Source organism: Prionailurus bengalensis, chromosome C1, assembly GCF_016509475.1.
Source record: "Prionailurus bengalensis isolate Pbe53 chromosome C1, Fcat_Pben_1.1_paternal_pri, whole genome shotgun sequence".
Taxonomy (NCBI): Eukaryota; Metazoa; Chordata; class Mammalia; order Carnivora; family Felidae; genus Prionailurus; species Prionailurus bengalensis.
The window spans coordinates 19,734,275-19,762,229 of NC_057345.1; the positions used below are offsets into that span (position 1 = coordinate 19,734,275).

At 54.2% G+C, this 27,955-nt stretch overlaps 1 protein-coding gene across 1 annotated transcript; it reads right to left on the reverse strand.

The window, feature by feature from the left end:
* CRYBG2 (crystallin beta-gamma domain containing 2) lies at positions 1–27,612 on the reverse strand. The gene is made up of 21 exons (XM_043574141.1): positions 27,519–27,612; positions 25,232–25,956; positions 16,778–19,400; positions 16,296–16,343; positions 16,096–16,208; positions 15,801–15,930; positions 13,541–13,680; positions 12,349–12,475; positions 12,070–12,105; positions 11,583–11,719; positions 11,300–11,426; positions 10,877–11,016; positions 10,653–10,779; positions 10,385–10,417; positions 10,182–10,294; positions 6,244–6,373; positions 4,751–4,890; positions 4,275–4,398; positions 1,779–1,937; positions 301–460; positions 1–197 (listed from the first exon to the last, which is right to left on the reverse strand). The coding sequence occupies exons 3-21, from the start codon at positions 19,343–19,345 to the stop codon at positions 109–111; spliced, it is 4,641 nt and encodes a 1,546-aa protein (XP_043430076.1). The 5' UTR covers positions 19,346–19,400; positions 25,232–25,956; positions 27,519–27,612; the 3' UTR covers positions 1–108.
* Between the last annotated feature and the right edge of the window lie 343 nt (positions 27,613–27,955).

Below are 27,955 nucleotides of genomic sequence, written 5' to 3' on the forward strand. Positions count from 1 at the left end.
TGAGGATACTTGGGAGCATATTAGAAAATAGCTTATGTTACAACGACAAAAAACCTATAAAAACATTTCATCCCAGGGAAAGCCTCCAGGGCTGGAAGGTGGGGGTGGTCAGAGCACATGGACTGTCCAGATCTGGGACGCCCGGTCCTTGGCCACCTCCCACAGCACTGCGTGGTCCCGGTCATAGCCCCGGCCGCCTGTGGGAAGGGGTAAGAGATGGGGAAGATGGTCAGAGATTGCTGAGGACTCCACTGCCCACAGCCGCCTCAGGTGCCTTCTCCCGCACACGAGCCCCCTTACCCTTCACATCCAGGATCCGGCCTTCGAACATCTCGCTGCAGATGTGGCCCGATTCGCTGATGCTCCACGTCTGGCGGGGCAGGCGGCTCTCAGCCCACAGTACCACCTTGGAGCCCGTGCTGGGGGGCCCAATCACCTGCAGGCTCATGGTAGGGGCCACCTGAGGCCCCAGCAGGTGATCAGGCACTGTTCCTCCCCACAGGGTCTCCTCCAGCCCGACACCCTTGACACGCCCAGCTTTGAATCCTGGCTCTCGTGGACTGTGACCCTGGGCCAATCTCTTAATTCTTCTGAGTTTTGTTTTCCTTGGGGATGGGAATCCCTGAGTGCTGGCTGTTGTGAGGGTTCGGTGTGAAAGACCATCAAAGGTCTGGAAAAATAGTAGCTCGTCCAGGAAGACTTTCATGGCTGACTCCCAACGCACAGGATTTAACATCGGACAAGCTCTCACGCACTAATTGACTGTGCGACTTTCAGCTTGTTACTTAACTTCTCTGTGCTCTAGTTTCCTCACCTATGAAATGGAGAGTAAGTAAAAGACGAAACCCCTTCGATGGCCTACAAAGGTGCGCACCGCCGTAACCTTCCCTCCCGAGAGCCTTTCCACTTGTTGCTGCCTCTGCCTGGAACACTCTTCCTTTGCACATCTACACAGATGGCTCCCGCAAATGCCACCCTCTGGGGGAGAGTCGGCCTTGTCACAGCTACCGGTACTCCCTAGTCTCCTCTAGTTACTTTTTTCTCCTGCGCTTCGCATCACCTAAGGCACAGAGATATTTGACTCATTTAAATTGTCTCTGTCTCTCCCCTCCTACGATGTAGGCTTCGGGAGGGCAGGAGTCATTTCTGTCTTCTCACTGCTGTATTCCCGGCCCCTAGAACAGGGCCTAGCACATAGTAGGTGCTCGGGAGATGTTTGTCGAGTGAATCTATCATCATTATTATTATTGTTTAATGTTTATTTATTCTTGAGAGAGACACAGAGAGAGAGAGAGAGAGAGCGAGCGTGCGCACAAGTGGGGGAGGGGCAGAGAGAGAGGGAGACACAGAATCCGAAGCAGGCTCCAGGCTCTGAGCTGTCGGCACAGAGCCCGATGCGGGGCTCGAACTCACGAGCCGTGAGATCGTGACCTGAGCCGAAGTCGGAGGCTTAACCGACTGAGCCACCCAGGCGCCCCATGAATCTGTCATTACTAATAGGACCCAAGTTCTCCCCAGGATATCAGAGCTGGCAGGTCCCTTAGAAGGGTCTGGTTCAACAGATGGGGAACCGAGGCCCAGAGAAGAGCCCGAACTGCCCAGGGAAGCGGCGCCTGCATCCTCTACCTGCCCAGGGTCCTGGCATCTGTGTGTATCTCTCTATCTCTCTGGCCCAAGGGCAGGTCCTGCTTCTGACAGGCAGGCTGGCATTTCCCCTGGAAATGGGCCTTTGAGTGCCTGAGGCTCTGGGGTCCCTGTCCCCGCCCCTCAACTCGTACCTGGTTCTTGAGCAGCCCGTCCTCATAGTACCAGATGAAGCTGCCTCCCTCTTGGGGCTGGGAGACCACCACACGGCCCGCCTTCATGTCCTCCACATGGTCCGGCATGGCCAGGAATCCCCTCAGTGCGGTATTCCAGAGGCGGAAATAAGCCCGGCGCTGGTGAGCAGGGGAGGCTGAGTGAGGGACCCCTGGGCAGGGATGCTCCCACCTGGGCCCCCGACACCCTCAACTCTGGACCCGCCAGGATCCCAAGCTCCCAAGCCCTCCTCCATGCCCTGAACCCTTCCTGGGCCCTGCTTCTAAGCCACCCTTTCTTTCACACCCATGCACCGGGGGGCACATCCGTGGTGCACACCCACGGCCACACGGCTCCGCGTCCACAAACACCCACAGCCGTGTGCAGAGGGACGCACTGGCAGCAACACCCAAGGTCCACACGGTGGCACAGAAGTTTGTGGCAGATACAAACACACGGATACACACAGCCGTGCAAACACGCTTCCTAAGTGATGTGCAGGCCCCTCCCCCGGCCTACCCCACACCCCATGTTTGCTAAAAGGATGGATGTATGCAGGAATACAGACACACACACTCACACACACACACACACACGTCCATGCTGAAGAAGTACCGTGGTGGGGAGAGCATCCAGCTGTCACACATCAGACCAGGCTCTGCCACAAATCGGCCGGCGGCCTTGAATAGTGGTGATGGTAATAACAGAAGAATCATACCTAACGTGTGTGGAATGCCTACCCACTCAAGTACCATCCTGCGGGCTTTATAAACACTGTCTGTCTTTAGTCCTCCGGAAAATTCCATCATATATATCATCCTCATTTTATTTTATTTTTAAAAATTTAATGTTTTATTTATTCTTGAGAGAGAGAGAGAGACACAGAGCATGAGCGAGGGAGGGGCAGAGAGAGAGGGAGACACAGAATCCGAAGCAGGCTCCAGGCTCTGAGCTGTCAGCACAGAGCCCGACACGGGGCTTGAACTCACAAGTGGTGAGATCATGACCTGAGCCGAAATCAGACGCTTAACCGACTAAGCCACCCAGGCACCCCCTCATTTTATTTTATTCAACAGATTTTATTTTTTTAGTTTTTTTGGTAAGTAATCTCTACACCCAACATGGGGCTCAAACTCACGACCCTGAGATCAAGAGTCATGTGCTCTACCGGGGCGCCTCGGTGGCGCAGTCGGTTAAGCGTCCGACTTCAGCCAGGTCACGATCTCGCGGTCCAGGAGTTCGAGCCCCGCGTCGGGCTCTGGGCTGAGGGCTCGGAGCCTGGAGCCTGTTTCCGATTCTGTGTCTCCCTCTCTCTCTGCCCCTCCCCCGTTCATGCTCTGTCTCTCTCTGTCCCCAAAATAAATAAACGTTGGAAAAAAAAAAAAAAGAGTCATGTGCTCTACCAACTGAGCCAGCCAGGCACCCTTATGTTATCCCTCTTTTAAAGATGAAGAAATTGAGGGGCGCCTGGGCAGCTCAGTTGGTTAAGCATCCGACTTCGGCTCAGGTCATGATCTCACAGTTCATGAGTTTAATCCTCGCGTCGGGCTCTGTGCTGACAGCTCAGAGCCTGGAGCCTGCTTCAGATTCTGTGTCTCCCTCTCTCCCTGCCCCTCCCCTGCTTGCACTCTGTCTCTCTCTTTCTCAAAAATAAATAAACATTAAGAAATTCTTTTTTAACATTTAAAGATGAGGACAGTGAGGTCCATGGAGGTACAGTACTTGCCCAAGATTACAGAGCGAATCCTTGTTCCCTTCTGTGGACCTTTATTTCCCCAACTGTAAATGTGAGGGCCGGAGATAACCTCCAAGGTTTCTTCTAGAAATGATGCCCTAAGAGTGTGAATACAAGGGCCACACAAATACCCTCATACTGTCTCAACAGTGTCACAAAAACAGGCACGTGTGGTCATATACACACCTCACACCCAACCGTGTCACCTGCGAAGCACAGACACGTGGATACAAATGATATCACGGCCACAGAAATATCCTCAGACAGGCATGTGTGCGCGCCCACACACACACACACACACACACACACATACACCACGGCCATGCCTCCACCTCAATGCACATGCACATAAATGGGAAACAGGTCCAGACACGTGCTCACAGACGGAGAAACTCAGGAGTGGATAGTGTCTCCCAGAGTGAGGCCTGCTTATTATTGCTGATTGGTACATGAGATGATTTTTAACCCTAAGTGGATGAACTTATTGCTAAAAATTCAACGGTACTGTGTTTATTATCATGTCAAGTAAAGAAAAATCATACATACACATCAAACCCATGATTTTATGGTTATCAGCCCTTAGGATAAGGACAAAGTGTAAAAAACAAGTGAGTTGGTTTAGAGAAAAGTGTTAAGTAGATAATGGTTCAAGAGGAATGACAACGTGGCAAAACTGTGACAAAAATACACAAAGGCTGAGTTTGGGAAATATGGGAAACACACAACCTGACACGCTACCCACCTGCTTGATGGGGTAGAGGGAACCCACCCTCTGCGTCCCGCTGTAAGTCAGCCAGTTGGTGATCTCACAGCTGCCCATCAGCCACTGGCGTCCCCGGAAGTCACTGTGCTCACACAGCACCCAGCTGGGTTCAGCAGGTGCCAGAGATGCAGAGAGGAAGACAGACAGACACACAGACAGAGGAGGAGGCACAGATGAGAGAACATTCTCCGTCTCCTTTTCTCTCATGCTGAGACTTCTCTGCCTGGTGTTAGGGTCCCGAGGAAGGAGAGGGAGGCTGGGAAGTGGCAGTTTGCAGAGCAGAGGAGGGTCCTGGAGAACCTGGGCTGGGGTCCAAGACCCTCCTTAGCCTGAACCTTTCCCTCCCTCCTGGATGGGGGCGGGGAGTGGAGGGGAGGTGGGAAGGGGCAAGAGGCCAGAGACCCAGCCCTCGCTCCCTAGCAGCCCCCGCCCTTATGCCCCCCCAACACACTCACACGCCCCCCCTGATCCGCACGGACAGCACGTGGTTGTTGAAGCCCTCGGCTTGCAGGCTGCGGACCTCCCTGTCCAGCTCGATCTCCTTCCCTTCAAAACACTCCAGTCCATACAGAAAAATGGAGGGCTCTGAAAAGTGCTGGGGCCAGGGGTATGGAGAAGGGGTGAGGCTGAGAGAGCCCCGGCGCCAGACTCAGCCCCCAATTCCAGATACTCCGATTCCCAGATCAGTATTTCAGGCCCTCTTCCCTCCTGAGGTCTGCCTCACAGGGTCCTGGGCTCCTGGACACCCCCAGCTGGGTGTCCCCCAGATTCTCAGATGCAGCATGTACCAGACTGGGCCCCCTACTGTCCCCTCAAACCTCCCCCTAGTGCCAGCCCATGGTACTTCTAAGAACAGTAATAATAATAATAATAATAATAATAATAATATGGGTAATTATAGCAGTTCTCACGTATTTGGGGCTTACCACACACCAGATTCTGTGCTAAGTGTTTTACCTGACCTCGTTATAACTTCTCGACAACCTTATAAGGTAGGTGCTCTTATTATCCCTGCTTAACAGAGGGGAAACTGAGTCTGGAGGAGATTAAACCACTTGCTCAAATCCCTCGAGCTGGGCTTCAGAATCCGGTCTGTCTGCGTTCAGAGCCCAGCACATAGTTGTAAAGCTTGGACTCAGCAGCTGGGCTGCCTCTGGGAGAACCTGGCTCTGCTTGTTACCAGCTGTGTGACCTGGGGCAAGTCGCATGACCTCTCTGTGCCTCAGTTTCACATGTGGAAAAGGGAGCGGATGGTAGTAACAAACCTCTTCGGGCTTTGGTGAGGACTAAACATCTTAGTGCATGGAAGCCTTTGAAACACTGCCCAGAGCCTGGTAGGGGCTCAGTGGTCAGCTGTCTGCTGTGCTCTAACAGTGGGCCCACCCGGTCCTATAGACTCTGACTCCTTAACATGGCCTGTGTCATGTCCCTCCGTCTCCTCCCTGGTGCAGGACATCATCGTTTATTCTGGCTTACTGTAGCAGCAACCCCACTGCCTTGTCCCACCCTTCTGTCCTCCACCGCGCAGCAGAGATGGCTCTCTGTTCCACTCCTTCCTGCACAGAAGCCCCACCTCAGCAGTCTGGCTGCCGTCCCCTGCCCACCCCAGAGGCGCTAGTCCCTACTGTCCCCATACCACCTCTACATCTGGACACACCACTCTGCATTGTAATCTTTATGTCAGTGTGGTCATGGGTTCCTTGACATCAGGGCTGTGTCTGGTTTGTGTCAGTGTCCCCAAGACCTGTCACAGTGGGTGCTCAATAAATCTCTAGTAAGTGGAACTGACTTTGAAGCCATGGGGTCAGGGGAAGCTGGGGTCGTTCTGAGGAAGACTGGATTCAAGCCCCAGCAGCCGAGCCGACAGTGAGGACAGACTCGGCGCCCACACTCCCCCAGCAGCATCCCCTGCCTCAGTGGTTGCCCGGAACCGGACAAGGGTACTCACCAGGGGTACCTTCTGGAGAGAGCCCAGGACTCCGGAGGCTAGGCAGCCCATGGCCGTGAGAGTGGGAAACTCGCCCTCGGAGAGAATGTGCTGGTCACCTTCAAAGTTCTTCTCATCAAACAGGATCCAGCTAGGGAAGGGGAAGAGTAGGAGGGCATAAGTAGGTATTTGAGCCTGCCCTGTCCTGTGCTTGGCCTTCCCAGACCCTCTGAGATGCAGCAGAGTGGATGCAGACTTGATTGTGACCACCCCCCCCCGCCACCCCTCGTCTATGGGAGGTCAAGGATGAACAGGCCCTGAGCAGCAGAGACTGAGGTCAAGACTTAAGAACTGACTGGATGAAATCCTGCTGCCCCTATGGAGGGAAATTTGGCAACATCGAGCAGAACTCTATTCACAATTACTCGCAATCCCATTTCGTGGAATCTCAAAACCTCCTTCAAAAACATGAAATGGCACACGCACAAGCCTTTTCATACAGCACTGTCTGCAAGGACAAAGAGTGGAAGCAGCCCGAGTGTCCATCAGTGGCGGATTGTTGAATCAACTAAGAGTGTCGAGGATAATAATACAGCAGTAAAAAAGGAATGAGAAAGAGCTCTTAAGGGGATGTAAAGTGATCTCCAAACTGTTAGGGAAAAAAGGTGCAGAACAGCGTTTATAGTCTGCTTCTCTTAAAAAAAAAAAAATTGAGGGGCGCCTGGGTGGCGCAGTCGGTTAAGCGTCCGACTTCAGCCAGGTCACGATCTCGCGGTCCGGGAGTTCGAGCCCCGCGTCGGGCTCTGGGCTGATGGCTCAGAGCCTGCAGCCTGCTTCCGATTCTGTGTCTCCCTCTCTCTCTGCCCCTCCCCCGTTCATGCTCTGTCTGTCTCTGTCCCAAAAATAAATAAACGTTGAAAAAAAAAAATTAAAAAAAAAAAGAAAATGAGGGAGAAGGGCAACAAATATACTTGGCTTCTATAGTTAGATGCAAATTTATGTAAGAGAGTATATTTGCTTATATTTTCATAAAAAAAACCCCAATAGATGAATTAACTAAACACTAAAAAGAAAAAGAAAAAGATTACCTATGGGGAAGGAGGGGGGGAAAGATCGCAGGGATAGAGATAGATCTTATTGACTGACTTGGCTTTGGAACTGTTCTGGACTGAATGTCTCTCCAAAATTCACATGTTGAAGCCCTAACCTCAAAAACGATGGCCTTTGGAAGGTTCACATGAGGTCAGGAGGGTGGCGCCCCATGATGGGAACAGTGTCCCTATAAGAGGAGGAAGTGCTGTCTCCACTAGGTGAGGACACAGGAAGAAGGCTGCTATCTACCAGCCAGGAAGCAAGCCCTCACAGGAGAGCCAAATGAACCTGCACCTTGACTTTGAACTTCCCAGCCTCCAGAACTGTGATAAAACAAATTCCTGTTGTTCAAACACACCCCCCACCCCCGGTCTATGATATTTTGTTAGCAGCCCAAGCTAAGACAGGGATATTGTAAATGCTTTATGTAATGCAAAAACAATTAGGGGTGCCTGGGTGGCTCAGTCGGTTGAACTTCTGACTCTTGGTTTCAGCTCAGGTGATGATCCCAGGGTCATGGGATCGAGCCCCATGTCGGCTCCACACTGAGCATGGAGCCTGCTTAAAATACTCTCTCTCTCTCTCTCTCTCTCTCTCTCTCTCTCTCTCTCTCTCTTCCTGTGCCCCTCTCCCCCACTTGTGCATGCTCTCTCTCTAAAAAAATAAATAAAAATGAAAAGTATTCTTAAAAATTTAAATAAATTAAATAAAACAAATGAACCTAACTGTATATCAGGTTGGTGGCATAACCACACACACACACAAGTATTATTTCAAATGTCTTAAAAATGATATTTTGAACTGTTCATACCAAAAGGGATTTTAGTGAATGTCCCGAGGACAAAAAGAACCACGGAGAAGCCTCAAACAGCATTCACTGCTTTATGCTGTTAGTAGTAATTTAGTATTATAGTTTTGAAACACCCAGCTTCCATCTAAATACCATTGGAATCAGAGTCCCTTGGTACATAACTGATTCCAAGTTTAGGGGAAAAATGTACAAAGTGATCCTAGAGCATCTTATTGTACCAGAAAAACAAGGAAATCACAAAAAAACTATTGGAGTCATCTCAGAAGCAGGCAACCTGAAGGGGCTCCCATTTGCCAAAGATAGAATGATTAGAGCACAGAAATGCACTAAGACATTTCAATTGCATATAAATCCATGCATTCGTAACAACACTTAAAAAACAATACTTCCGGGGCGCCTGGGTGGCGCAGTCGGTTAAGCGTCCGACTTCAGCCAGGTCACGATCTCGCGGTCCGGGAGTTCGAGCCCCGCGTCGGGCTCTGGGCTGATGGCTCAGAGCCTGGAGCCTGTTTCTGATTCTGTCTCTCCCTCTCTCTCTGCCCCTCCCCCATTCATGCTCTGTCTCTCTCTGTCCCCAAAATAAATAAACGTTGAAAAAAAAATTAAAAAAAAAAAAAAAACTTCATTACTCAGCTCTCGAGGTTGCTAGGGCACCAACCAGTTCAGAAATTATCCTGAAAATTGATCAAGAGAATTGATCCTTGGAAAAGGAGCAAACTGCCTTTTTTGTATAAAGTATTTCAGGTAAGCAAATAGTTGAAAAGGAAAGTTCTTTTTTATGGAAGTATTCCAGATAACATCTATAGAAGGAATACCCCAAATCTTAAAACCATCATTTTGCAACCTCTAAAGAATTAGTGAGTCTAGGCAAATATCATCAGTGGATGCTAAAACCATTAGGTGAGAGATAAATTGCAGATCTTATAATGTAGGCATCTTGATATCATTAAAGGTGGGACAGCCAGACCTGTGCATGAGGTAATGTAGTAAGAAGTACAGGGTACCACCTACATAGATTTCTTGCCCAGAAAACACCCTGAATCTCATCAAGCCTTCAGATCTACCAGTTTACAGGAAATATGGGGCACAAAGGGAAAAAAAAGACACCACAAGGAAGCAATGAGCCAAATACAGAAGATGGGAAACTTACAGGGCAAATTACTGGGTTTCTTTAAACAAACAAATGGTATAAAACAAAGGGAAGGAAGGAGAACTACTATAAATTAAAGACCAATTGACCAAAAGCAATGTGTGGACCTTGTTTGGATTCTGAGAAAAACAAACCAATTTCACAAAGGCATTTTTTGAGACAATGGGAGAAATTTGAACATAGACTGGGTACTAGGTAATATTAACAAGTTATTTATTTTAGAAGATGTGATAATAAACTGTGGCTATGCGGGTTGGGAGGGTTTCTTTCTTATTAGAGATATATGTTGAAGTATTTACCTGTGAAACTTTATGTTTAGTTGGGGATTTTTTTTTTTTGGTCTATTTATTTGTTTTGAGAGAGAGAGAGAGAGAGAGAGCACAAGCAAGGAAAGGGCAGAGAGAGGGAGAGGATCTCAAGCAGGCTCGGAGCTGACAGCCCAGTGCCCAGAGCCCGATGAGGGGCTCGAACACACAAACCGTGAGATCATGACCTGAGCTGAAACCAAGAGTTGGATGGTTAACCAACTGAGCCACCCAGGCGCCCCAAGGGTTGGGGATTTTAAATCCTCCACTAAAAAGGAAAGAAAAGAAAAGAAAAGAAAAGAAAAGAAAAGAAAAGAAAAGAAAAGAAAAGAAAAGAAAAGAAAAGAAAAGAAAAGGCAGAGAGATACATGAAACAAGATTGGGGTTCTTTATATTATACCATCAGGTTTTAGGTTTTCCATTAAAACTTTATTTTACTTTGTTTGTGTTAAGATTGAATGCTTCGGGACAAAATAGCTAATCTCAAGGAAGCCCCAGGAAAGAAATCATTTGAAAGACCTTCCTGCAGCCCAGATCTCCAAGCTGAGTTAAGCACTTCTGGGCAGGTGCGCCCCACTTCCCACCTCCCCCACGTCCTCACCTGCCGCCGTGGACACGGCAGGACTGGGGCTGGAAGGAGGCAGGCAGAGAGGTCTGGTCATCTTCGAAGGAGATGTGGTCGCCCAGGAAGTTGGGGCCGGAGAAAAACTGAATCTGGAGGTAGAGACAGAAAGAGATGAGAATGGAGGGCGATGCAGTGGGAGAGAATGGGGAAAAGGAGACAGACCCCCACAGGCTCCTTACCTTTGAGACAAAGTGCAGATTGTGCTCCCCGACCTGCAGGGAGGGCCCAAAGTTTCGAGACTCAAGGAGAGTGCCAGACTCTAGCCTCAGTTTCCCTACCCTTTCCACGGCACTCCCGCTTCTCAGGCAGGCATTAGCTCCGCCCCTTCCCAGAGGCCCCGCCCCACGCGCGCCGAGCCGGCTTCTTCCAGTTCCGCCCCCACCGCGGGGGCACCTCCCAGGCACTAAGCCCCTCCCCCATGGCCCCGCCCCCACCGCCGGCACGCACCTGCAGGACTGGCTGCAGCGAGGCGAGGGCGCTGTTGCCCGCTCCCCAGTCATCGCAGTTGCGGTACACGCCCTTCTCCAGGACGTACTGCTCCCCGGAGAAGCCCACCTTCTCATAGGCCACCCACCTGCAGGAAGGACGGGGCGCGGGTCAGCAGGGCGAAACCGGCTCCTCCGCTGGAGCCGCTCCAGACCCGCCTAGCTCCCGGAGCCAGGGTCACTCACACGCCGCTGAGCACGTGGATGGCCTGCGTGTGGGGGCCGTGTCGCGCCAGCTCCACGTCCGGCAATGCCTCGCTCACCTCCACGCCGTGCCCTTCGAAGTCCATGGCCTCAAACAGCACCACGGCCGGGTTCCCGAAGTCCTGGGCCCCAGGGATAGTCAGGTTTCTCCTGCCCACCCACGGAAACCCCAAGGAGTGCCCAGGCCCCGCGGACGCAGCCCACCAGGGGACTTTGGAATGAGGCGATCAGTGAGTGTGGCCCGGGGAAAGGCAGCAGGCCGGAGAGAAGCTAGACCTCAGGGAACACTTCCAGCTGCTCTGGAGAACAGGGAAAGAGAGCACAAACTCTTCGCTCAACAGATTGTACTGGGGGGAGTCCGCCTGTACCCACAGGCAGAGGGATGGCCCAGTTGCTCCTGCTTACCGTCCGGATGACCCTCAGGGAGGTCAGCACCTCGTCATAGCCTCCCCAGTGTGACCAATCAGGATATTCCCCTTCCTCCAGCAGATACTGGTGGCCCCGGAAGCCTGCTTTCTGGTAGCCCACCCAGCTGGGAAAAGGCAGAGGCAGACAGACAGGGTCAGGGAAGGACCTCGGGTGGGTAAGACAGCTACCCCCACCCCTAGGCAGCCCGGGGCATTCCCCATCTCTGAGGGTAGAGGCCAGAAGGGAGGATGAAGTAGAAGGAAAGGTTCTGAGTCCTCACCAGCCCCCAAGAACTCGCAGGGACCCCACGGAGGCCAGGTGGGGGCTCTGGCTGTCCTCTGGCTGCTGAAGGTTGTAGATGTCTCTGCTTACTTCCCAGCTCTGGCCCTGAAAGCCTGTGGCCTCATAAACCACAACCTGGCAGAAAGGGTGGTGGGAGGGTTGTGGGGAGGCATCTGGACCCAAATACACTCAGCCAGCCCAGATGGCTCTGCCCAGCCTCAGCCCAGAGCTAAGTCCTCCTACTCTCTCACTGAGCTCCATTCCCTTAGGTAACTCCTGCCTCTTCTCTGACCTCTGACCTGGTCCTTACACATCAGAAGCCATTTCCCAGTGAGCTCATAGGATTCCACCCTTCCAGACCCAGCTTCTCAGCTTCTGTTTCCCAGCACTCTCCTCTCCTGTCTTCCACTTCAGCCTATGAGAGCCATACAAATACACACAACCCACCCAAAGGCCCTCCTTGACCCTGCAGCCCAGACTCTTACCTTGGGCTCCCCTGGCTTCTCCACATTTGGGCAGCCCTGCAGAGGAGACAGAGCTGAGACACCAGCCCAGAGATAGAGGAAGACAGATGGGGCTGGTGACTCAGGAATTACTTGATCCTGAGACCCCCCCTAAAAATGGCCAACCCCGTGACTTCCCTCTCCCCCATCCCTTGGGTTAATTCCCCCTGTCCTCAGCCCCCGTTCCCAGAAGCAGCTCCCAGGCCCTGCTTCTTCCCCCAGGCTCCAGGACAAGGTAACTTGGGACCACCTGCCCCTTACCAATCTCATGGGCTTTAAGGAGCCCACACTGGGGTCTGATGTACCCCAGGCCTCCGAGGTGGGGTATTCTCCAGGCTCCAGGATGTAGGGAGTGCCTTCAAAGAAGGGTTTAGGGTACAGCAGCCACCTGGTGGGGGGGGAGGCAGAGAGGCGGCTGTATCCCAGATACCCAGGGACACAGACTGGTGGATGGGGGGAAGGCTTAGAGGGAAGAAGTTTTCGGAGAAGAGGCCCCCCAGCAAGGGGATGCTGGGGGATATTTCAGGCCCCCATAATCTTTTTTTTTAATTTTTTTAAATGTTGATTTATTTTTGAAAGAGAGAGACAGAGACAGAGCACGGTGGAGGGGAGGGGCAGAGACAGACAGAAACACAGAATCTGAAGCAGGCTCTAGGCTCCAAGCTGTCAGCACAGAGCCCGAAGCAGGGCTCAAACTCATGGACCAAGAGATCATGGCCTGAGCCGAAGTCAGACGCTTAACCGACTGAGCCACCCAGGCACCCCAGGCCCCCATAATCTCTTGCAGTAACCACTCCATCAGTCCCCCTTCCTCTGGCCTGGCACTCTCTAATTTCATGCAGCAGCTGGAGAGTTCTCTCCTGCACACATACCCACTTAGGGACCCCAAGTAGTTCCCCGTTAGCCCACAATACAGCCCAGATGCACAGAGGCCCTTTGATCTGTCTCCCTGCCTTCTTCCTGGGCCTCACATCTCCCCACTTGCTGCCTTCTTGGGCCAGCCTGAACTTTCGAGGCTTAGATCTCTCACCTCTGGGCCTTGGCGGGTGTTGTTCCCTCTGCTAGATATACTCTTCCCCATTCAATTAACAAATATTTTAGAGGCATCAACCCTGTGCTGGCCTCTGCTTCAGGCATCAGGGATACAGCAGTGAACAAAATATACAAAAGCCCTTCGTGCCCTGCTCTCACTGTGCTGAGATTCTTCTGGGGCCAATTCACCCCAGCTGAGGTGCTTCCTCCTCCAAGAAGGCTTCTCTGACTTCAGGTGCTCTTCTCTGGTTTGGTGCTTTTCTATGCTCCCCCATCCCAGAACTCTGCCACTGTCTTCTTACTCGACTGTTGCCTCCAGTAGACTAAGCACTTCTTGAGGGCAAGAGCTGTGTCCTATCACCTCTATGTCCCCAGCACAATGAATGCCAAATGAAGGGATTCCAGAATAGCCCAGACTCACAGTCCTGCAGAGACAGTGGCAGATGCCACCTGCAGGGGCCTCTCCAGGCCCTGGGGGTCCTCCAAGGCATCCGTTAGCTTCACTTGCTCCCCCTCGAGGCTCTCTTCAGAGTACAAGATGATCTCTGGGGTAATGTAGTCCTGCAGAAGGAGAGAGGTGGAAAAGGAAGAGTGAAACAGAACCCCTCAGAGACTACCTCCCCACCAGTATCTGCTTCCTCAAGTCTGTCCAGCCCAGGCCCCAGGGAACTTCTGGGAAACCTCTGTGGCCATCTCCGCAGAAGCCAGGAGGGTGACTGGGGTGTTCTCTGCAAGGTCGGCCACACAAGCCTGAGACCAAAGCCCTTTCTTTGGCGCTGGGCCTTTGGTACCGGTTACCAAAGTTCCCAGCAAGAGCCTGCCAATTGCCATGCCCCGGATAGCCTGATTTCCAGCCCAGTTGAGAGACGAACTGGATGGACAGCCACTTCCTGAGGCCTAACTTTGACTCTTCCTCTGTATACAATTCCCGCCCTTGTCCAGACTGGCTTCTACCCACATCTTATCCTAGGCAGCAGCGGATCCTATCTGCATTCTGGGTGTTTCTTCCCCACTAGGATCGTTTTCATTCCCTCACTCCTCATCAAACGCTTAGGAAGCATCTACTGAGGGCAGGGGACGATGCTAAGGGCGTGCCCTACCCCATCCCACTTGGCCCTCCCAACGGGAGTTATGACTCCATTCACAGGCTAGGAAAGTGAGGCTCAGTGAAGTTGAGCGGCCTGCCCGAGGGCACAAAGCCTGTGCGTAGCAGGGCAAAGAACAGAGCAATGTAGTTTTTGTTCTCTGTTGCAACCAGCACCTCCCACGTGCCTGGAACACACTAGGCACCCAATCAATGCTGAACGAATGACATGAAACTAGGTCCACCTGACTTCAAAGCCCTTGGTTTTTTTCTCCCGTACCTCGTTACCTCCTACATGAAGATGAATTTATTGTGAGAAGCTCACAATAAATTGTCCACAAACACTTGGGTGTTTCTGGAGAGGCTTTCAAAACTATTCCCCCTTCGCATAGCTGGGCCACTGCCCTAGTTAAGACTCGTCAGCTCTCGCCCTCTCTTACCAGGAGGATTGCAACAGCTCTGTCTTAGGGTTATTTGTACTTTCATTAAAAAAAAAAAAAAAAAAAAAAAAAAATCTGATCGGCCTTGCTTTCAGAGCTATTGCTTTCTCTTCTGTGTCTCCCTGGTGGTCAAGATGGTGTTACCCAGCTTAATTTTGGTAGTTTGTAAATTTGGGTTATGAAAACGGTATTTTTCCCCCACTTTACGGATATGAAACTAGAATATTGACTATGCCTTTTCATTTTTTTTTTCATTTTTTTTAACGTTTATTTATTTTTTAAATTTTTTTTTCAACGTTTTTTATTTATTTTTGGGACAGAGAGAGACAGAGCATGAACGGGGGAGGGTCAGAGAGAGGGAGACATAGAATCTGAAACAGGCTCCAGGCTCTGAGCTGTCAGCACAGAGCCCGACGCGGGGCTTGAACTCACTGACCGCGAGATCATGACCTGAGCCGAAGTCGGCCGCTTAACCAACTGAGCCACCCAGGCACCCCTTGACTATGCCTTTTCAAACCACACACCTCTCCCTCAAAATTCAGAGGGGCCCCTCACCTGGAAATCACAGCCCTGCCTCATGTTCCCGGCTCAGGGATTTCTCCTCCCGGCAGCCAGAGAGATGGTTATAAATCCCTAATCTGCTTATATGGCTTTCCTGCTTCAAACCCAACCCTCATACGCTCATGTGCATGAGTCCTGCAGGGCAGAGGGCAGAGGGCAGGTCTCCTCCTCCAACCCACTGCCTGGCACGGTGCCTGGCACACAGCAAACTACTAAGCAGCATCAGTGAGCAAATGAATGAACAGACGCCTGTGGCACCCTAAGTCTGCATGTGGGCCTGAAATCCTGGGCCCTGGGTGGTGGGCCAGCACCCACAGACCCTTCCCCCCATTTCTGTTGCTCTAACCGAACCTTCTCCAATGCCAGCTCAGACTTCCCCAGGCTGCTTTCCGAAGCTGGGGCTTGGCCTCTGCCTGCCCCTCCCCAAGCCAGGCTGTGCACCCCAAAACCTCTTTCTTCCCCAGGTGGCTTGGAGGTCAAGAAGCTAGAGGCGACTACCTATAGACAACTCCAGGCACCTGCGGCTGTCCCCTTCCTCAGGAGCTGGGGCCTGGGGAAGGCAGGGCAACATCTGACCCCCGCTCCCAGCCACTCACCCGGACAACCCGCCTCAGGGAGCCAATGCCTTGCTTGCTCCATGCTGGCGACAGGGCTCCTAGTTCCAAATCTCCTTCCGGCAGGACCAGCTTCCGGCCCCGGAACTCTGGTTCTTCGTATAGCACCCAACTGTGGGCACAGAGACCCAGGGTCAGTGATGGGGAGAGGACGTACCCACAAGGCGGGGTGGCTGAAAGGGGTTTCTGCCAGGTTGGCCTGGGCACATCTCACTGCCCCGGCATCCCCCAGGTCCACAAGCAGCCCCCCAGCCCCGCCCTGGCAGTCTGCACTCACCAGCCTCGAACCACCCTCACGGAGGCCATGCTGGCCCAGCCGGAGGTGTCGGCAACGTCTTGCCAGACCTCCTTGCTGCTGCCTTGGCAGCCAGGCTCTGAGAAGAGGATCATCTGGAGAAGACACAGAGGAAATCCTCAGGCCCTGTCCCTAGGTCCTTGCTTCCGGCTGCCCCCCACCACCCCACGTGCCCACCCTACCTTTCCAGGCCTGGTGTTCCGCTTGCCCTGGGTCTTCAATGCTGGGCTCTGGCATGGAGGTGATAAAAAGTCTTACGGAGTTGCCTCCTTACCGCCTCCCCACAACCTGCCATTCCGAGGATCCCACATATTCCCTGTTGGCCTCCACTCCCAAGGAGCTGGCCTGCAGAGGATGTCACCAACCTCCAGGGACCTTGTCACCCCATCCCAGGGGTGGGTGCCTCTTGCTCCCCTTCCCCAGCTTCCAAGAGATCAGGGCCACTAAGCCCTTTGGACTTCACAGTGCAAACCTTCTGCTGTGTGAATAGGGCAACTGAGGCCCAGAAAGAATTGGCTTGTGTAAGGTCACACTGAACTAGACATCAGACCCAATCCTCTGGCTTCTCGGCACTCTGTTCCCAGCACCATGGTCCTCATACCATCCAGACCCTGCCCCAGGCGAGGCCAGGCACCCTCCCTTGCTCACCCAAGGCCTCACTCACCCACTCCTCCAGGGGCCGGGCACATGCAGGTTTCTCTGGCAGTGGCCTTTCACTGCAGAGCAGAGGCAGCTGTCCTGGCACCTTCCTGAGCCCTGGTGCCACGTGGGGTGGCAGAGCAGACAGTTTTGTGCCCAGTGGTTCCAAGGTGGGGGCCTCCTGGGTGCCAGGCACCCGACCGCCAAAGAGAAGGCTGCCTCCAAGACGGGAAATGGGCCTGTTCCCCGCCTGCCACTCGGGCCCCAGCTCTGGGTGGGGGCCCTTGGCATCTGCTACGTGCTTCTTCATCATCTCCAGAGGAGAACTAGAGGCCTGGGGGGACCTGGCAGGGCGAGAGGCCCAGGAGGAGCTGGGCCTGGAGCTCTCCTGCCTACGCTGGAGCTTCTCATCATCGCTTAAGTAAGGATTCTCTGGTTCTTCCTCCTCTTCTTCCTCCTCCTCCTCTTTCTCTTCTCGTGTGGGCACCTCTTGGGGGCCGGGTCCCAGCACGCATGGGCCAGGCTGGTCCTCCTCGATGGCGGGCAACGTGGCGTACATGGCCAGGTAGGAGGAGCGGGGGGCTCGTGGCAGCCGGTGAGTACGGAGGATCTCCGGGGGCTCCATGCTCCGCAAAGTATCCAGAAAAATCTCCAGGTCAGCAGCCAGGGCCACCTCCTCCTCCTTGGCTGTCTCTGGGAGCATCTTGCCCTCAATGGAGTCAGGGACAAGCTGCGACTCTAGACTGGCCTCTGCCCCCATCAGTACTGGGGCAGGAAGGCCTCCCGGGCTGGGGGACAACTTGCCCACGGAGGAGGGGGCAGGGAGAACAGCAGTGTCCTGGACAATCACTTTCTGGGTGGAAAACGGAGCAGCAGAAGCACCAGGACCCTGGACAGCCTCCTTTTGGGTTGGAGATGAGATGGGGCTCACTGCAGAGCCGCCAACAACCTCACCCTGCTGGGGGGGGAGGAGAGTGGAAGCAGTCAGGCCTCGAACAGCCTCATCCTTGATGAGAGGAGCAAGGCCGCCTTCTATACTCTGGACAGCCTCTTTTTGGGAGCTAGGGCTGCCTTCTGGGGCCTGGACAACCTTGGCTGGCTTGGGGGATGAGGTGACGGGAGCACTGCGACCCTGCACAACCTCTTTCTGGGCGGAGGGTGGGTCAGCCAGAACACCAGGGCCCTGTGCTCTCTCTTTCTGGGTAAAGGAGAAAATAGTGACATCTTCAGAGTCCTGAACAAACTTATTCCTTGGGGGGGACGAAGCAGAAAGCCCTCCTGAGCTGGGGACAGCCTTCCTCCTTGTAGAAGATGGAGCAAGAGGCTGTCCAGGGACTGTAACAACAACCTCGGTCTTCACCGCGGGCGGGATGGTGACAGCAGAGGGATCTGTGAGTCCTTCCCTCTTTACAGAGGGCAGCGCCTGGGGTCCCCTGGGCTTGCCACTGAGCTGGGTCCTGGGGTGAGTAGGCACCACAGGCTGCTCTGGAGGATGGACTGGGCCCAGGGAGGGGGGATGGGCCTGGTGTCTGGGAGAGGAAGGTAATGGTGCATGGTCCTGAGAAGTCTGGAGAGGGAGCTGGGTGGAGCGGGGGGCTCCCTGCACCCTGGGGACCTCAGAGGCTCTGGCCTCTGGGGCTCTGCTCTGGTCTTGGTCTGGGTGAGCGGCAGGGACGTCCAGGTTCTGAGGTGGGTGTACATCCTCTGGGACGTGTGCAGGGGCCAGAGCAGATCTGTCCTTTGGCTCTGCCATCCCCATGTCAGGCAGCTGCCCCAAGGCTGCCCCCACCGTGCTGCCCAGACCCGGGCTCCTTGGCACAACAGCCGTGGGCCTGGGAAGCCGGCTGGCAGGTAGGCTACGCTCGCCAGGCACAAGGCTACTGATCAGCTCCCGGGCTTGACTGCGGCTAGGTGAGCCCTCAGCTTGGGGGCTCACCACCACTGCCCGTGCGACGCGAGCAACATTGCGGCCCCGTGGCAGGGCCTCGCCCGAGAGCACTGGCCCCACAGTCACAGAGCTGTTCACCCGTCGCTCCACATGCCCTCCCACCACCACGGTGGTCTGCACAGTGCGTGTCACTCGCCGTTCCTCGAGGCTCCGGGGGCTCCCGCTGATGAGACTTACACCCGGGTGGGGGCTTGGCTCGCGGGGCCCAGGCAGGGGCACCAAAATCTCAGTCCTGGCCACGGCTCCCCGGCTTGCTGGCTCAGTCCTGGGCTCCTGGGGACTGCCATCGCCCTGGCCTACGGCCTCCTTCAGCCTTCCCACTGGCCTTTTCTCCTTGGGGGCTAGTATGTACTTCTTGGAAAAGATGGGCCCATGGCTCTGGAAGCTCCTGGAGTCAGCCTCATCCCGGGGTCCCTGGCAATTTATCGTTGTTTCTTCCCGTGCTGCAAAACCATTGACTTCCTCTCGGCCGTGGCTGTACTCAAGCGTCTCCTCCGGGGGAGCTTCTATCCGGGCCCCCGACACCAGGGACACCTTGTGAAAACGGTGTCTCATCTCTTCCTGGGCAGGGGGCCGCCGCCACATCAGCGTGGCACTCACCACTGGAGCCTCAGCCTGAGCTGGGGGCCCACCTGCCTCCTCCATGTTGGGCCCCAGCAACCTGTCCTGAGGCGTCCTTGGCTCACTGTAGTCCAGCTGCCTGCAGATGGTGCCAGGAAGAAGAGAGACAGAGTCAGGGGGTGGTGAGAGTGATTCTCGGCAGGACAGAGGCACCACCCCTGCCGAGCCCGAGCTCAGTAACCCCAGGCAAGTCATTTGACTTTTTGGGTCTTTGTTTCTTCATCTGTAAAATGGGCGTGATACTCCCAGCTCTCCCACTATCTCCCCACTTTCAGATGGTCCCCAATGCCAGGGGTTCTTCAAGGGGTGAACTTGAGGCCTGAGCCTAAAGGAGAGAGAAGGGAGACAGCAAAAAAGCATATGGGGCAGACTCACTGGTCTATGGAAGGGGCTGCAACTCTGCCCAAGGAGCCCTGGGTCTAGTCCACTAGAAAACCAGGCAACTGTTCTGACCCTGTTCCTGACCATTATAAGGGAAGGGAAGGAAAGGTGGGCTGTGACCTCAGGCAAAGCTGAGCTTCCCCTGACCCTATCGCTTACTAGCCGGATGATCTTGGGCCGGCCGCTTCTCCCCTTCGAGCTTCAGTGTCCCCAGCCACAAAACTGGAACGGTAAGGATATGTTTCATAGTTATTGTCCGGCTCCAGTAAGAGAAAAAGAATGAAAAGTCGCTTAAAAATGAAACCACTGGGGCACCTGGGTGGCTCGGTCAGCTAAGCGTCTGACTTCAGCTCTGGTCACGATCTCGTGGCTCGTGCGTTCGAGCCCTGCATTGGGCTCTGCACTGACAGCGCGGAGCCTGCTTTGGATCCTCTGTCTTCCTCTCTCTCTGCCCCTCCCCAGCTCTCTCTTTCTCTCTCAAAAATAAGTAAACATTAAAAAATAAAAAGGAAACCACTGGCGCATAGATTTCCCACAGTCGCCTCGGAGAACCGTGACCAAATGTTAGCAGGTGTGCACACGCGTGTACCGGCAAGAGCATGTTGGTGATAGCTGTCCGAGCCTAAGTGCACATCTGAGTGCATCTGTGGGCCTGAACGAAGCCCAGCAGGACACAGCACTTTGGATTTGAATGTATTTTCCCTCAATTTTCTCCTCTGGGATTATTTGTGCAGATGAAGAAACTGAGGGTCAGAGAAGAGGAGCGGCAGGCCGAGGGTGACAGAGATGCCGAGTCGCCAGGCTGTGGTTAGAAATCACGTCTGAGGGGCGCCTGGGTGGCTCAGTCGGTTGAGCGGCCGACTTCGGCTCAGGTCATGATTTCGCGGTCCGTGAGTTCCAGCCCCGTGTCGGGCTCTGTGCTGCCAGCTCAGAGCCTGGAGCCTGTTTCAGATTCTGTGTCTCCCTCTCTCTGACCCTCCCCCATTCATGCTCTGTCTCTCTGTCTCAAAAATAAATAAACGTTAAAAAAAATTTTTTTTTTTAAAGAAATCACGTCTGAGTCCGTGTCCAGACAGCCTCCTCCTGTCCCCTAGGCCAAGGCTCTGAGCATATCCCGCTATTCCTGTGAGCCTCTTCAGTAGACACATCTCAAATTCCGATCTTGAGAGCCGGCGCCTGGGTCTTACTTTGTTTTCTGACACTCCCTCGATCTCTCTGGGTCTCCATTACCTCCTTTACTGGATAGGGGGTCATAATACCAACTGCCCAAGAAGAAGACCTCTGTTTTCTAGAAACTCTCAGGTGAATCTCTCTGGTTTAATAGGAATAGTAATAATAGCGGCACCTGGGTGGCTCAGGTGGTTAAGCATCCGACTTCGGCTCAGGTCATGATCTCACGGTTCGTGGGTTCGAGCCCCGCGTCGGGCTCTGTGGTGACAGCTCAGAGCCTGGAGCTTGCTTTGGATTCTGTCTCCCTCTCTCTCTGCTATCTCCTCCCATTTCTTCTCCTGCTCTGTCTCTCTCTCTCTCTCAAAAATAAATAAACATTAAAAAGAATGGTAATAGTAATAATAACAGCCATGTGTTGAGGGCTTACTCTGGGCCAGGCTTGCTAGCTGCTTTATGTTCATTGTCCTACTGAATCTTCAAAAGAATCTCATGCATTTGATGCCTCAAAGAATGACTTATAAACAAACATTCCCATTTTGCAGAAGAGGACAAAAAAAGGCTCATGGAGGTTAAGAAACTCGCCCAGACTCTGCGCTGTCAGCGCAGAACCTGCTTGAGATTCTCCCTCTCTCTCTGCGCCTCCCCTGCTTGCACTCTCTCTGTCTTTCTCAAAAAGAAAAAAGAAAAGAAACTTGCCCAGAATCACACAGTGGCAGAGGCAAGACTGAACCCCAACTCTATATGCTTAACCACCAAACCAAACTCCTTAATGTAATTATCTGGTGAACGGAGACCCTGGTTTGGGGGTTTACTTTTTTTGTTGTTTTATTAAATTTTTTAAACATGTATTCATTTTTGAGAGAGAGACAGAGAGCATGAATGGGAAAGGGGCAGAGAGAGAGGGAAACACAGAATCCGAAGCAGGCTCCAGGCCCTGAGCTGTCAGCACAGAGCCCGTGGGCTCGAATTCACGGACCGCGAGATCATGACCTGAGCCGAAGAAGTTCGAGGCTCAACGCTCAACTGACTGAGCCACCCAGGCGCCCCTGGAGGTTTACTTTTAAAGGGAACCACAGTAGTCCTGGAGGGACCACCCAGCCCCCACCCCAACTTCCAAGCTGCACTGACCAAGACAGTCTTATTGTCAGATCTCAAGGACCCAAGAGGTCAGGCCTTTCATCCTTAGCCTCAGGGCCAGCCTATCTTTAAGGCCACTCCTCCTATCCACGAGGCAGCCCCTGGGGGCCATTATAAGAGAAGCTAAGGCCAGAAATGCACCTATGCCCCCAACTTCCCTCCCCCATTTCTATCTTCTTTCCTCCTGAGAGCCTGGTGGAACCCAGAACTTTGATCCTGCTCTGTGGCCCTCACAGTGACTCAGGTTTTATGAGGAGCAGAGATGAAAGGGGTTGAGGCCCAGGGAAGCCTGCTTGACTCCAGAACCATGGAAGCTATGAGTGGCCCTGGAACAGCCTTGTGAATGGGAAAGGTAGGGGGCTGGCATGAATCCCCAATCCTTTCCTCAGACCAGAATTCCTGAGAGCAGGACACAACCAGATGCCTGAGGCCCTAGATCACAGCCCTTGGCTGAGGCCCTGGCCTCCTCCTGTCCTCACTAAGGGGTCCCTTTTCTTCCATCAGAACCCTGTCTGCTTGCTGGGACTCCTGACAAGGAGCTCAGCTTTTCGCTGAGCCCCCCACTGAGTCTCCTCTTAATTTCTGAAAAAATAGTAAGTACGATTTCAGTGAGATTCCCTACCCCCGAGGGCATTGATAGTAAGTGGCAGAGCCTGGGTTTTAAGTCATTGATCGATTGATTGATTCATTCATTCATTCATTCATTCATTCATCCAATGCTAACAGTTTTAGGTGATGTGCTAGGCCCTGCTTTTTTGTACCCAGAAGTGGTATCCTAGGAGTCCAGGGATCAAAGAATTCGATTTAAAAACAGGAACCACATTTGGAAGGCCCCATTGGTTTTGGCAAAGCAACAGAAGAGCTTCAAAGGAAGCCACTGGTCATCAGATCAAATACTGTAAATGACCTGCCAGCAAGTAGGATTCCACGCCTTTCTCAAGCCAGCCCAGCCCGTGAGCAACACCCCTGCCAGTCACTCATTCCATAAACATGTGCTCATCGCCTTCTGCCTGCACATTTCTAGGATACAGAGGTCACCATTTGACAGTTGACCTGTCCCATCCCTGGACAGTCATGACTGCTAAAGTGTTCTTCAAACTCTGCTGGAAATCTGCCTGCCCATAGCTGCCCCCTTTCATCCTTGCTCTGAAGACACCCCCCGATGACCCAGGATGCCCTTTCTAGGCTAGCAGAAGTCCTCATTCCCACACCCATCTCTTTTTCAGGGGCCCAGACCAACATGGGCCTGTTGGCAGGGTGACTGTGACCTCCAAGCGAGGTGTGTGGGGCAGGAAAAGGGAGAGGCTGAGGAGGGGGTGGGGGGAGTGTGGGAAAGAGCCTCGTCTAACCCAACAAGTCCTGGATTCTCCCCGCTTACCTGTGAGTCACCCCCAAACTAGGCCAAACCAGTCCACAGGCCCACAGGCCCACAAACACACGCTGCGTCACACAGGCACACACTGACACACAGTCACTAGCACGGACCCACCGAGTCACACAGGCACAAAGACAGACCAGGATGCTTACACGGACCCACACGGTCAGACACAGAGTCAGAGTTACAGACACTCAGAGACACAGCGGACATGCAGGTCACACACGCACGGAAACACACAGACACAATGAAACACGCGCCTGTTCACAAGACACACAGGCCACTCACAGCCGTCCCCCTCCTCCTCCTCGTGAAATCTGCCTGCACTTGAACACGGACACACACATGGACGCACACGTATCTTACACATTCCCACTTACAGCCCCAACTGTGTCGCGCCTCCCCCCTGCCCCAATATCTGCCAATCCTGGCCCAGATATGCTTCCCCAGAAAGGGGACCTAGAAGGAGGCTACCCCTGGAGGTCTGCTTCCTGCTTCTGCACCTGAGCCTTAGCCTCTGGTCAGAGTCTGTCATTAGCTACCTAGTCCCCAAATAGCCAGGGAGTGGCAGATAGAGCCCAGGTCCCCTCAGCTGAACCTACTGCTTCTTCCTTCTCCTCTCCGAGGCCTGCCTCCGCTGCCTACCTTCCCTCTCTCTGCAGCCCTTCTCTCCCAGCTGGGGCACCGGAGCAGGTCTCTGAGCAAGCCTGGGTCCACCTCTTCCTCTTCCTTGCCACAGGACGAGGTACCCCAACTCCTGCCCAGGGGCCCGGGCATTCCTGCTGCTACCAAATCCACCTCCGCGAGGTCCCTGTAAACCCTCTACGGCAACCGCATTCGACCCTCTGCTGTCTGCACAGGACCAGCGAAGCCTCCGGGAGAGGCAGGATAAAGCAGTGGTTAGAGCACAGGCATCCAGGTTCAAATATCTGACCCCTTTGCTTTCTAGTTGACTTTGGGCAAGTGATGTAACCTCTCTGAGCCTTAGTGTCCCTATCGTAATGGGGGCGGTGAGCAACTTTAGTCCAACTTCATGGGGCTATTTGAGGACTGAAACGAATTATGCTTAGAAAACAAGCCACAAATAATAGCCACCACCATCATCACTAGGAACTTTTCAGAGCCCGGTTTGAGGCCTGGCGGCCCTAGAGATGTCACCCCCTCCTCAGTGAGTTTGAGGGGACCCACCCTTCTAGCTCTGGGCCTACCAGGCAGATTTAGGAGAGTCATTTCAATACAAATAAAAACCAAGGCTTGGGAGCCTTGCGCTGTTCCTATGGTAGCCACCCCAGAGCCAGGTAGGGTAATTATGCTGCGACCGAGGCGTTAGTAACAAGCATCCCTACTATTTGGACAGACCAACTCCTGGAGTTCAAAGCATGTCCTGTGTCCACCTCCTCCTTCCTCACCTCCAGCTACCAAATCTACTCAACAACTCAAGGCCCAGAGAGGTTAAGCAGCTTGCCCCCGGACACCCAGCGCTTAGGCTGGGTGCCCATTCGCAGGCTGGGTCTGAGGTCTCCTGGACAGCACCAGGGAGTGAGTGGTGGGTGTTGCTGAGAAGGTGACCCTCCCCCATCCCTTCTCTGACAGGCTATCCCCCTCCTCGGGTGGACAGAGGAAGAGAGCGGCAGTCCAGTCGTTCCTGGAGGCAGCCTGTGGGTGAGGGGAGGGAGAGGAGGGCAGAGCTGGGGTCGGGAGGAGATGGTAGAGTCAGCTCATGCTCAGGGAGCTGAATGAATGAGCCTTGAATTGGAAAAGCCCAGAGACCAGAGACCCGAGAGCGGGACAGCCAGGCCGGTTTCCCCTCCTGTTGTCGCCCCGTGTGGGGAATGACCTGTACTCACCGTCTGTGTGGGGATCTAGGTGTCCAGTGGGCCCGGAGCTCCTGCCGCTGGGCTGTGATCTCCCGATGCGGTGGGGCTCTCGGCCGGGGTTCCTGGGGCAGGTCTGTCAGGCACCCCGTGATGGGGCGGGGCCCCTGGGGAGGCTCCCGCCAGCCCCTGGATTCCTCAGGGCCGCAGGGGTGGAGAGCTGGTTGGGCCGGTTTAGGCTCCTCGTGCTCCTCCCCAGGTGCCTGCCCATGGCCCTGTAGGGTGATAGTGATGCGGTAGCGGGTCCTCCTGGCAGAGGGACTCCGGGGCAGGGTCTGGGCTGGATCTGGCAGCGCCGGCCCTGCTGGCACAGGCTCGCCCTTTGCCCCCTGGGCCGTGGGGAAGGATGCTGGGCGGGGCAACAGGTCTTCCAGGCGGCCGTGTGGCTCAGGCCTCAGAGGAACGTCTGGAGCAGTGTAGGGGGGTTGCAGGCAAGCGCAGCCTGAGGTTCCTTGTTCCAAACACCCAGGAGCAGCAGCGGGCACGAGGGCCAAGTCTCGAGCAGTCTCTGCTGCCAGCGCCAGGCTCTCCGGTCCCACGGGGGCACAGTTGGCCAGGTCAGAAGCACTGCCCACAGCTGGCCTCTGTAGGCGCCCCAGGGGTTGAGTGGGTCCCCCTGAGCTGTGTCGTCTCTTCCAAAGCCAGGAACCACGGCTCCCTGCCCGAAGGTCCCATTCTGAGCAGCTCTGGGATTGGGCCTGGGGGAAAGCAGAGACAGGGGTCCGGCGACAGCACTTTCCCCTGTCCCCCCAAGCGCCTCTGAACACCCTTGACTGCCCTCCTTGGCACAGGAGAAGCTGAGCAGAGCTGCCGTAAGGCCCGTGAGAACTAGACAAAAGGGCAGAGCTCTGGGAAGGCCCACGGCATTTAACTCACCCCCTCCCATTCTACATATGAGGAAAGTGAGGCCCAGAGAGGACACTGACTTGACTAAAGTCACTCAGTGAGGGCCCAACTCTCAGGCCGACTGCTGCCTTCCCAGGCATCCACAGGCCTCTGGCCCTGTGGCACCAGCTGCTCTGGGGATTAGGGGCTGCATGGGCATGCGTGCTACAAGTGCCTGTGGCCTCTGCCTGCTTCGGGCTTCCAGACAGCTCGCAGCCCCCTCCCCAGTACCCTCACAGCCTGAGATTTCCAAACACACTGGGCGCAGAGGTGCACCTGAGCCGTGGGGGAGCCAGGGAAGGGGGTTCCCCCGAAAGTGGGGCAAACCTAACCTCCATCTGCTGTCTTCCTCTGGGGCCCAGCTGGGCCGTGGGAATGAGAAGACAGGGCCAGGGATCCCAGATCCATATGGACACTGCTCCCCAAACCACCAATTTTCAGGGACAGGCTTGTGTCCTTGGCAACAGAGGAGCCACGTCTGCGGTCAAAATTCCTCCTAGCAGCGGCCCTTGATCCCAAATACCTCAATTTACTCATCTATGAAATAGATTCAGTCTCTCTTTCCTCAGGGGCTAAACACCTCAAGAGGGGACAGTGGTTAATGTAGGGGCCTGCGGCGAGGCAACCCGGGCTCAGATCCCAGCTCTGGTACTTCCTGGCACGCTCTCAGTGTCCCCGTGTGTAAAATGGGTGTGATAATAACAGTACCTGCTTCCTGGGAGTGCTGTGAAGACTGTAGGAGATAAGCCGTGCAAGGTAACCGGCACATAATGAGTACTCAATTAAATGCTAGTTATTACTAATGGCATTCAGGACCACAGACACATGGCTGCTTGAGCCACTTCCAGAGAAGGCTATTTGCTTCTCTAAAGGGAGGACACCCCGTCACTGTTCAAGCCATGGCTCGGGTCCCCACTGAAGATGGGGATACTGTGGCCAGAGGGTTAAACCACTGGCCCAGCTTTACCCCCTGGGGAGCCATGCCAGGAAGGCGGGGGGCCAAAGATGAGACAAGGTCAAGCTAGAGGAGGGAGGGTGGAGAAGGGGGTCCTGGGAATAGGCACTGGCCCTCAGCGCCTCCCCAGAGGGCCTGAGCATTACGAAGCTTATGCTTCCAGAACAGCTAGTGCCTCATGCTGGATGTTTTACATGTTTACTTTCTTTCTCACAACACCTCTGAGCTGCATTATTGTCCCCATTTTGCAGATAGGGAAACTGAAGTTCAGAGGTGGGGGAGGGGGGACATCTACTCAGGGTCACACAGTGAATCAGTGGCAGAGGGAGGATGAGAGAACTCCGGGTTCTCAGGGCCTGCCCAGCTCCTCCCCAAGCTTCTGGCCCTCCTCCTCTCCCACCCCTTCGGATTCTTTCTTACCTTGAGGCTGACATTGCTGGTGCTGCCCAGGCCCTGGGCCAGGTCAGGGCAGCTCTGGCCACCCCAGGGCCTAGGAAGGAAGCAAAGGGAAGGGAGTGAAGTGGCTTCCTCCTCTCCCACCCCTAGACTAGAACTTGGGGTCCTTCCCCACTTCTCTCGGGGCACACAGGCAGGCCGAGCTCCTGAAACCTTGCGAGTGGGGCAAGGTCTATGCAGCAGCCTCCTCTCTGCTCCCTCCCCCAGCTGTGTACCCCCAAAGAGAGAGGAAGAGACAAGGATAAGCTTGAGGCAAAAATGAGGACTAGGTCTGTAGCAGGGTCAGAATATAGAAGCAGGACAGCACCTCAATAATTCAAAAGCTTGCCATTTGTGGAGGCCCTCCCCATGCCATGCCGGGCTTAGCCTTAGGTATGGTGCTCATATGATCTTCTTCGAGC

Excerpts from the sequence above, each read along its gene's own strand:
- CRYBG2 (XM_043574141.1), bottom strand. The coding sequence starts at position 19,345 with ATGGAGGAGGCAGGTGGGCCCCCAGCTCAGGCTGAGGCTCCAGTGGTG. Across the intron at positions 16,209-16,295 it reads GGAACACCAGGCCTGGAAAG|ATGATCCTCTTCTCAGAGCC; the intron begins GTAGGGTGGGCA and ends TGTCTTCTCCAG. Across the intron at positions 15,931-16,095 it reads GTGAGGGTGGTTCGAGGCTG|TTGGGTGCTATACGAAGAAC; the intron begins GTGAGTGCAGAC and ends CTGTGCCCACAG.